The 10592-nt window shown below is 50.1% G+C and overlaps 1 protein-coding gene across 1 annotated transcript in view; it reads left to right on the top strand.

Annotated features, from left to right (window-relative positions):
• The window catches only part of LOC122548839 (dermatan-sulfate epimerase-like protein), a 35472-nt gene extending 25918 nt beyond the window's left edge, over positions 1 to 9554 (top strand). Inside the window, exon 2 of the mRNA XM_043687678.1 lies at positions 4849 to 9554. Coding sequence (XP_043543613.1) covers positions 4849 to 7453 — 2605 coding nt within the window. The 3' untranslated portion in view covers positions 7454 to 9554. The remainder of the gene's footprint in view (positions 1 to 4848) is intronic.
• Positions 9555 to 10592: the final 1038 nt, after the last annotated feature.

The following is a 10592-nucleotide window of genomic DNA, read 5'->3' on the forward strand; positions in this document are numbered from 1 at the left end:
CAGGTTTCTGCAGCTGTTTCTCAGTCCACTGGGATCCTCCCTGACTCCAGTGATTCCTGAAAGATCACCACCAATGCCTCTCCAATCTCCTCCTCTATCTCCTTCAGAACTCTGCAATGTAGTCCATCCAGTCTGGCTGGTCTATCCACCATCAGACCTTTTAGTTTCCCCAGCACCTTCTCATTGGTGATGGTCACGGCACTCATCTCTGCCCTTTGACCTTTTTGTAGTTCTCCTGAAGTTCTGTTGTGCTGTTGGTGGTTGCTGGTTCGTGATGGGTCTAACTGTTACTGGAAAATAAAAGGGACAGAATGTGTAAATGTCACATTGTACCAAGGAACTATAAAAGTGCAGGAAAACACCATAATAGAGCAAACTTAAAGGCTTTGTATCTTAATTCACAAAGGATTTGGAATAACGTAGATGAATTGATGGAACAAACTTTGGACACAAGATCTTTCAACGTGTTCAAGGGGTGAGGGCTCAGCAGCAGTTATTAAAGTTTCCAGAACAAGTAATAGAACATAGAGCATGGAAAGGGTCAGGAATCTAACTTTGGTCACAGTAGCTAAGGGACAATTACGGAGAAGGGGGGAAGTCAACACAGGATTGAGGGTGTTGTCCTTCAATGCACACGTTATCGGATATGAGGTATATGATTAGATTAGATTAGATTACTTACAGTGTGGAAACAGGCCCTTCGGCCCAACCAGTCCACACCGACCCTCCGAAGCGCAACCCACCCATTCCCTTACATTTACCCCTTTACCTAACGCTACGGACAATTTAGTATGGCCAATTCACCTGACTTGCACATCTTTGGACTGTGGGAGGAAACCGGAGCACCCGGAGGAAACCCACACAGACACGGGGAGAATGTTCAAACTCCACACAGTCAGTCGCCTGAGGCGGGAATTGACTTTATAATTTTCTATGCAATTGAACCGAACCCCTGACAATGTAATAGGCTCCTCTACTTCTCTGCACCAAATTTCCACACTGTGTCCGCATTCCAGTGGCTCAGTGGTTAGCATTGCTGCCTCACAGCGCCAGGAGCCCAGGTTTGATTCTAGCCTCGGGTGACTGTCTGTTTGGAGTTTGCACATTCTCTCCGTGTCTGCCTGGGTTTCCTCCAGGTGCTCCGGTTTCTTCCCACAGTCCAAAGGTGTGCAGGTTAGGTGAATTAGCCCTGCTAAATTGCCCGTAGTGTTCAGGGATGTGCAGCTGCACTAGTCAGGGGTAAATATAGGGTAGGGGGAATGGGTCTGGGGTGAGCTACTCTCCGAAGGGTCGGTGTGGACTTGTTGGGCCGAATGGCCTGTTTATACACTGTGGGGATTCTGTATATTCTCTATACTCACTCAGGCTGTGACTCACTCCGGATGTGCTCTCTCCCTCCTGACCGTGTGAAGCTTACCTGAGTCAGATTCCATCGGATCTGCTAAAAGGCTCCGATCTGTGCACATAAACCTTTGTACGAGTCTGGGGGAACAGAGTTCTCAGTGATCAGGGGAACAGTCAGGTTAGTTAGCCGTCACAGCATTCAGTATATAATACCTAACTGAATGGGTTCAGTTCCTCCTGCACCTGAGATCAAGTTAAGACCGGCTTCCTTTGAGTGAAAAGCAATAGTAAAGTTTTGCTGACCAACATTTTAAAGTAAAAAATGCTGATTGAATGGCTCAAGGTAATAATGAACCTTTTGGCTGTGAATTTATGAAACGGAAACAGCTGTGGTGTGGAATAACACTCAATTCAAACAGTGAACAGAAATGTGACAGGCTGAATGGCCTCCTCTTGTACCGTCATAGAGTCATACAGCACACAAACAGACCCTTTCGTCCAACTGATCATAATCCCAATCTAAACTAGTCCCATCGGCCTGTGCTTGGCTCTTATCCCACCAAACCTTTCCTATTCATGTATTTATCCAAATGTCTTTTAAATGTAACTGTACCCACATCCACCACTTCCTCTGGAAGTTCATTCCAACCTACGAACCACTCTCTGTGTAAAAGCATTGCCCCTCGTGTCTTTTTAAAATCTTTTTCCTCTCACCTTAAAGAATATGCCCCCATCTTGAAATCCCCACCCTCGGGAAAAGACACCTGCCATTCACTTTTTCAGTACCCCTTATTATTTTATAAATGTTCTATAAGGTCACCCTTCAACTTCCTATGCTCCAGTGATAAAAGTCTTAGTCTATCCAGCCTCTCCTTATAACCCAAACTCTCCATTCCCGACAACATCCTGGTAAATCTCTTCTGAACCCTCTGCAGCTTAATAATGTCCTTCCTGTAACAGGGAAGCCACAACTGGACCACAGTACTCTAGTTGAGGCTTCACTAACGTCCTATACAACCTCAGCATAACGTCTTAACTCTTTACTCAAAGATCTGAGCAATGAAGGCAAGCACTTACTTAACCACCTTGCCTATATCTAACACAAACTTCAAAGAATTATGTACTTGAACTCCTAGGTTTCTCTGTTCTACATTTAACTGTATAAGTCCTGCCCTTATTTGTTTTACCGAAATGCAATATCTCACATTTATCCAAATTAAATTCCATCTGCCACTGGTCAGCGCATTGACCCAATTGATTAAGATACCTTTGTCATCTAAGATAATTTTCTTCACTGTCCACTTTATCACCAATTTTTATGTCATCCGCAAACTTACTAACCATGCCTTTCCTATTCTCATTGAAATCATTTATACAAATGACAAACAAAAGTGGACCCAGCACCAATCGCTGTGGAACACCGCAGATCACAGGCCTCCAGTCCGATAAACCATCCTCCATCATTACTCTCCATCTCCTGCCTTTAAGCCAATTTTGTATCCAGTTGGCAAGCTCACCCTGAATCCCATGTGATCTAACTTTACTTATTAGGCTACATGTGGAACCTTGTCAAAGGCTTTACTAAATCCATGTTGACAATGTCTACTGCTCTGCTCTCATCAATCCACTTGGTTGCTTCCTCAAAAGATGAAATCAAGTTTGTGAGACACAATTTCCCTCACACAAAACCATGCTGACTATACCTAATCATTCCTTGCTTCTCCAAATATAAATCCTATCTTTCAGAATCCCTTCCAACACCTTATCCACTACCAAAGTCAGACTCACAGGCCTGTAGTTCCCAGGCTTCTCCTTACCTACTTTCTTAAACAAAGGCACAATGTTAGCTACTCTCCAGTCACCCGGCACCTCACCTGTAGTTATAGATGATATAAATATTTCTATAAGGAGCCCCACAATTTCCTCGCTAACTTCCCACAATGCCCTTGGATACACTAGATTAGGTCCTGGAGCTTTATCCACCTTTATATTTTTTAAGACCTCCAGTGTTTCCTCTTCTGTAATGCAAACTGTTTCCAAAATATCAATGTTTATTTCCTTGAGTTCTCAAGCCTCCACTTCTTTTTCCACAGTAAAAACTGACTATTCATTTAATATCTCTCCCATCTCCTGAGGTTCAACACAAAGACAACCTCTTTGATCTCTAAGGGGCCCTACTCTTGCTCTTAATGTACTTGTAGAATCTCTTTCGATTATCCTTATCCTTATTTGTCAGAATCCACCGTTCTCCTTCCTGTTTGTTTAAAGTACAGGGGGCTGCCTGGAAAATTACTGGATGTTTGATGGGTGACCAGTGAACTGTTTTGGCTCCTCCTCACACAGATTCTGCTGGTTCCCGGTGTGTCTGACTCAGGGAGCTGGCAATGATATACAGCAGCTCTGCCAAATCCCAGTGACTATTTTTTCATGTTTAGCTTCCCGTCTGAGATTTTCACACACTGCAGTCTTGCTGGCGACCTGGGGGAACGTGCAGAATAAATGCAGCAACGCAGGCTGGGAATTATCCGGGAAGTGGCTCGCTTGGATGGCCCCTGGTACGGAGGAATTGTCGCATGCGCTAAGGCCAAACTGGCTGGGAGTGTTACCTTTGGAGTTTAGAATAGTGAAAGGTGGTCTCACTGAAACATTTCGGATTCATAAGGGGCGTGACAGGGTAAAGGCTGAGAGGATGTTTCCCCTCGTGGGAGAGTCCAGAACCAGGGGGCATAGACTCAGAACAAAGAGGCCCTAATTTCAGCCTGAGATGAGGAGAAATTTCTCCTGCCAGAGCGTTATGTGAGTCCTTGGAACCCCTTGCCATGGAGAACTGTGCGGGCAGAGTCCTTGTGTATATTTAAAACTGAGATAGATAGATTCGTGATCTATAGGGGAATCAGGGATTATGGGGGAAGGGCAGGAAAGTGGACGTGAGGAATGACAGATCAGTGTCTATCCTATCGTCTGGCAGGTAGGGGCTTGAGGGGCCAAATGGCCTACTCCCATTCCTGTTTCTGATGGTCTTCTTCCTGGATTCAAGCTGTGAATAGGAATGCCTGGAATTTGGAAGAATGAGAGGAGATCCTGTTGAAATGAATAGAAATCTTACGGGGCTTGACGGGGTAAATGCCGTGAGAGTGTTTCCCCTCATGGGAGGGTGTAAGGCCAGAGGGCACAGGCTCAGAATAAAGGGGTTCAAATTTCAGACTGAGATGAGGAGGAATTTCTTCTCCCAGAGAGTTGAGAGATTTTGGAACTCCTTGCCTCACAGAGCTGTGGGGGCAGAGTCCTTGTGTATATTTAAGGCTGAAATAGATAGATTCTTGATCTATCGGGGAATCTAGGTTGATGGGGAAGGGGCAGGAAAGTGGACGTGAGGATTGTTGGATCAGCCATGATCCTATTGAACGACAGAGTAGGCTCGAGGGGCTGAATGGCCTGCTCCTGTTCCTATTTCTTCCCTTTTCGCTCTTGTCTAAGCTTGGGTATCCGTTCTGTGTCTTGCAGGTACGTGCTGAGGAACGGCAGTGGGAACTGGCTGGCCAAGCAGATCAGGAAGCATCGGCCCAAGGATGGCCCAATGGAGCCCTCCAGTGCCCACAAGTGGTGCACCCTCCACACCGAGTACATCTGGTACGACCCGGATCTGAGCCCACAGCCGCCCCCTGGCCACGGCACGCCGAGCCTCCATGTCTTCTCCAACTGGGGGGTCATCACCTATGGGGGCGGTCTGCCCAGCGATCCGGGAAACACCTTCATCTCGTTCAAGTCGGGGAAGCTGGGCGGGCGGGCGGTCTACGGGATTGTCCATGAGAGCCCGTACTCCTGGATCGACGGCTGGAGGAACTTCAACCCGGGTCACGAGCACCCGGACCAGAACTCCTTCACCTTTGCTCCCGGCGGCCAGGTCTTCGTGTCAGAGGCTCTGTACGGGCCCAAGTACAGCCACCTCAACAACGTGCTGGTCTTTGCGCCGTCACCCAGCAGCCAGTGCAACCAGCCCTGGGAGGGCCAGCTTGGTGAGTGCGGCCAATGGCTCAACTGGATGGCGGGTGAGGCTGGCAGCTCAGCGGGTGAGTTGGTGACGGCCACTCAGGATGGAGGGATGCTGTTTGCCAGCGGTGAGGCCGCTCCCGCCTACTCCTCCTCCATGCGCCTCCGGAGCGTGTACCGGGCAGTGCTCCTGCTGAACCCCCAGGTGCTGCTGGTGGTGGACCACATCGAGAAGCGCCAAGGCTCCCCGCTCCAGCTGGTCAGTGCCTTCTTCCACAACCTGGACATCGACTTCAAGTACGCGGCTCACCAGACCGCTGGCCGCCTCCACGGTGCCATGATGGACGTCTGGGACGCGGAGTACACCATGTTTTGGTTCGACCACCGCGGGGGCAGCCCGACCGCCCGCATCCAGGAGGCAGAGCAAGCGGCGGAGTTCAAGAAGCGCTGGACTCAGTACGTCAACGTGACCTTCCCGCTGGGCGCGCAGGTCACGCGCGTGGCCTACATCTTCCACGGGCCGCGGGCACGGGTCACCGACTGCCGCTTCATTGACGACTCAGCCCGGGGCTTCAGGCTGGCGCTGACCGTCAACGGCACCGAGCTGCTGGTGTCCGTGGTCACCCAGTACGGTGACCCCACCTCCCGCTTCCGCTATCTGGGCTTCGGGGGTTACGCCAAGGTGGAGGACGGGCGCCGGGTGACCAGGTTCGGTTTTGGGACCACCCCGTCCGGAGGCGCGGGGCGGCCTGGGCCGGCTCTCCTCCGCTTCGGGCCTGCAGTGAGGAGCCTCCTGAGCGCAGGCCTTTGCTTCGGCCTGGTGCTGGTGGCCGCCAGGTGGAAACTCTGCATCTCCTTCGGGCGCCTGTTGCGCCTGGCCTTGTTGGCGGTCATCACCCTGTGGTTCCTGGAGCTGGTGGCACTGTGGGGCACCTGCTCCCGGCCCCCCTGCGGCATGGGCTGGGGGACCGGGGGCAGGGATGGCGGCAAGGGCGAGGGAGGGCCCTCTGAGCAGTGGGATGAGGGCCTGGGGAGAATGTCGCCGGTGGTGGTCATCTCGCTGCCAGGCTCTGGGGCGGAGATGCTGAAGCACCTCTTCGCCAACAGCACCGACTTCATCTACATCAGGGTCCCGACAGAACACCTCGACCTGCCCGAGGTGGAGTTTGAATTTGATTCCTTTGTCGACGCCTGTGAGTGGAAGGAGTCAGACGTGAGGGTGGGTCGTTACCGCTTGATCCAGGGCTGGCTCCAGTCCCTGGTCCATAACACCAAGCTCCACCTACAGAACATTGCCCTGCATGGTCCCCCCCGGGGAGCCCCTGCGGTGAACAACAGCCCCCCGCTCCGCAAGAGGAAGGCTCGGAGAAGAACCTCCCAGCTGGACCAGAACTCCAAGTACAAGGAAAACCTGGAGAGGGACGCAGAGTACATCAAGGGGCTGAGGAGGCACTTGGCCTCCTATCCCAATGCCCGGGTAGTGCTCAGTTTGAGCAGCGGGAGCTGGACCCTGAAGCTGCCCTTTGTGCAGGCCGTGATCGGGTCTTCGATGAGGGCCCTGTATGTGGTGAGGGATCCTCGTGCCTGGGTCTACTCCCTGCTCTACAACAGCAAGCCCAGTCTTTACTCCCTGCGGAATGTGCCCCAGCACCTGGCCATGCTCTTCCGAGATGACCAGCGCAAGGAGAGGTGTCGTCCGGACTCCGGCTATGCCTTTGAGTACGAGTCCCTCCGGAGACAATTTGCGGAGACGGAAAAGGACCCGGTGTCCCTCCTGGCTCACCTGTGGCTGGCCAACACCCGGGCCACGCTGAGGGTGAACAAGAAGCTGCCGCCTGGCAACTACCACCTGCTGAAGTTCGAGGACCTAGTTGAGGCACCTCAGGAAACCGCTGAGAGAGTCTACGCCTTCCTTGGCTTCGTGCTCCCCCCGGCCGCCCTGAACCGCATCCTTTTCGCCACCTCAACCAACCTGTTCCACCTCCCGTTCGAGGGTGAGGTCTCGCCTGGCAGTCTCCACACCTGGAGGGACAGGATGCCCCCAAAGGACATCAGGGTCATCGAGGATACCTGCTGGTCAGTGATGAGCCAACTCGGCTATACCAGGTCGACCAGCTGAGAGCTCTGCCAGCCGGGAGGGGAGAGGAAGGGGAGGGCCATCTCCAAAGTGCCGGCGTAAAAAAACAACATTGATTAGGTCAGGAAGATCCCAGCGCAGACGCAACGGTTGGAAAAATTGGCGTCTGGAGCCGGAGCACCACTGGGTGTGTGTTGCCTGTTGGGCACAGTGCTCCCAAAGTAATCTTGGCTAGTGTTCCCACAGGGTCCTGCAGAGAGAATGGCAGACATGGCAGGGAATCTTTCCAAAGAGGAGGGAAGGGAAAAATTGAGGCGTCTTTTGCGAATGGGACAGAAAGATGGAAGTAATCTTGCAGCATTCAATCATTAATAATGTGATAGCATTAATCACACAGAGTTAAAACTCAAGAATGCATTGTTCAATTGAACCCATTAAATGATAATTAGCTGCTCCATTTCTCTGTAGCCGGTTCTTACACTCCTGGACCAAATTGTCTAAGACATCAATCTGGCCTGGCCACTCCTGAAAAGAAAGAGTTTTATGAGCAAAAAATAAGATAGCTGGCTCACTGGGAGTTCTGCTGTCATCCTCAGTGCTTACAATTTATCATTTGCTAAAATGGTAGTGTCAAAATGCACTGTGGGGCAGCCGTGCAAAATTCATGGAACCCATAAATTGTGGTTTCCAAAATGAATTAAAACACCGGCCAACTTAATGAGTCTGAAACTGTACTGGGTGGAGAGGGCGAGTGATTGATCAGCTAGAGGGGCCTCATTTCTGCTAACCTTAACGCCATGATGAAGGAACATCGACAGGATGGATTTCTGATACAGGGCACGACTTCTCTCTTTGGGTTTAGAGGATTGTTTGTCATCTATTTCTTGAAGGAGCAAATGTCAAAGCCTTTTGGTTTCCCAAAATATCAGTGAGAAGATGACTGGAAGTTTGAGCCTTTTCCCTTCAGCTCCCTGCCTGCCATTGACGTTATTAAAAAGGAGGCAGAGAGATGATATTGGAAATTGAGCATTTGAGGTAAAGACCTTGACAGGAAATGCTACCTTTTCTAGCACAGGCATGATGGGACAAATGGCTCCTCTGTGTTACTGTCAGTTTCTATGCGTTAAATTTTCCCTGGGTTCATTCTGTTAAAAGGTGTTGGGTGCACTGACGAACATGCCAATCCCTTACTACCAAGAAAACACATCCAGTCAGATCCCAGATAAGTAGAATGAGGGCATGTTTCTTGGCCAATCATAGACCTCAACATTGGCGTCTCAGAGCCCAAGATGCTGCTATCCAATAAGAGGCTAGCAACGTCTGGGACTAACCCCCGCCCCGCCTCCCCCCACCCTGGTGCAGCCTGACGTCACAGGAACCAATGGTGGTGAGGTGGGTAGATTTTATACTCATCGGGTTGGGAGTCACAGCGAGAGAGGTTAAGGGGGTCGGGCCCATGCCTCTGATGTCTCCACAGAATGGTCCAACTGGGGGGACCCCCATCCTCAGCACTACCCAGCAGTTACATGACCTTGGTTTCCCAGTCAGGAAGCTAGCCACCTTACCCACTGGGAAGGCAGCTGATTGATGGGGTACTGAGGTAAAGTCCTTAAGTGACCAATAATTAAGCATTTAGGAGGTTTCACAGTATCATGGGATTGTTACACTGTAGAAGGAGGCCATTTGGCCCATTGTGTCTGCACCAGCAGTTCAAATGAGCATCAAGACTGAGTACCATTCCCTGCCTTTATCTTCCCCGTACCTTTGTATTTTGTATCCAAATAGTCATCCAATGCCCTGCTTGAACTGAACCAGCCTCCACTACATTTTCTAGGCACTACATTCCATACCCTAACTAATCACTGGGTGAAACTGTTATTTCTCATATCTTTACACATCTGCAACCATCTGCAATGGTGTGATTTAAACCCATGTCTCTCTGAACATCAGCATGAGCCTCTGAATACTTAATTACCACCAGGTCACTGCCTCAGCGAACTGCAGTGCCTTTCCTGAAATGATGTTGGAGGCAGAATCGAAAGGATCTTTCATAAAGATGTGAGATAAATAGTTGGAGGGGAAATCAAATTAGTGAGCGGCACGGTGGCACAGTGGTTAGCACTGCTGCCTCACAGCGCCAGAGACCCGGGTTCAATTCCCGCCTCAGGCGACTGACTGTGTGGAGTTTGCACGTTTTCCCCGTGTCTGCGTGGGTTTCCTCCGGGTGCTCCGGTTTCCTCCCACAGTCCAAAAGATGTGCAGGTCAGGTGAATTGGCCATGCTAAATTGCCCATAGTGTTAGCTAAGGGGTAAATGTAGGGGTATGGGTGGGTTATGCTTCGGCGGGTCGGTGTGGACTTGTTGGGCCGAAGCGCCTGTTTTCACACTGTAATCTAATCTAAAGTATTCGGAGGACAATGAGGAAAGAGTGATGGAGCAGAACGAGTCGGTTAGCTCTCTAAGGGAAAGCTCAGCCTTGATGGGCGGAATCGTTTCCGGCAGAGCTCTATTGTTTTGCGACACAAAGCTTTATGCAAATATCAGGCAGAACTTCGCCTGTCAGACTCAGAGCTTAGACTGTTTTTGGACCTGGTGAGTCATTGTAACTTAAACAAAAATAATTGAATTGTTGAAGTCAACAAGGTCAAAAAGATGTCTCTTCAGGCAGATGAGACAAATTGAAAGCATCATGTGGAGTAAATAAAAATGACCATCAGGTATTTGCTAACAGATCCAATTTCATTAGTTTCTGCTCAGATAATGGATAAGAAAACAGGAGAGGATGTGAAGTTAGATTACCGCTGAACATTACTTCAGATAAATTTGTTACAGAATTGGGACTAACTCATGGACAAATTGCAGCCTGTGGATGGTCATATTACTTGAATCGGCCTCTTTAATTCTCCCATCCACCTTCCCATTAAAGCGTCTGTTGTTATTTGCTTAATGTTAGACAAAGCAGCCACTTGATTGGCACCACAGCCACTCCTTCCACCACCGGCACTCAGCAGCTGAGTATACCATGTACAAGATGCATTGCAGGAGCTCACCAAAGATCCTCAGACAGCACCTTCCAAAGCCATGACCACTTCCATCTGGAAGGGCAAGGGCAGCAGATATATGGGAACACCACCTCTGCAGGTTACCCTGCAAATCATTCATCATCCTGACTTGGAAATAT

The sequence above is a fragment of the Chiloscyllium plagiosum genome, chromosome 4 (assembly GCF_004010195.1).
Source record: "Chiloscyllium plagiosum isolate BGI_BamShark_2017 chromosome 4, ASM401019v2, whole genome shotgun sequence".
NCBI classification, from domain to species: domain Eukaryota; kingdom Metazoa; phylum Chordata; class Chondrichthyes; order Orectolobiformes; family Hemiscylliidae; genus Chiloscyllium; species Chiloscyllium plagiosum.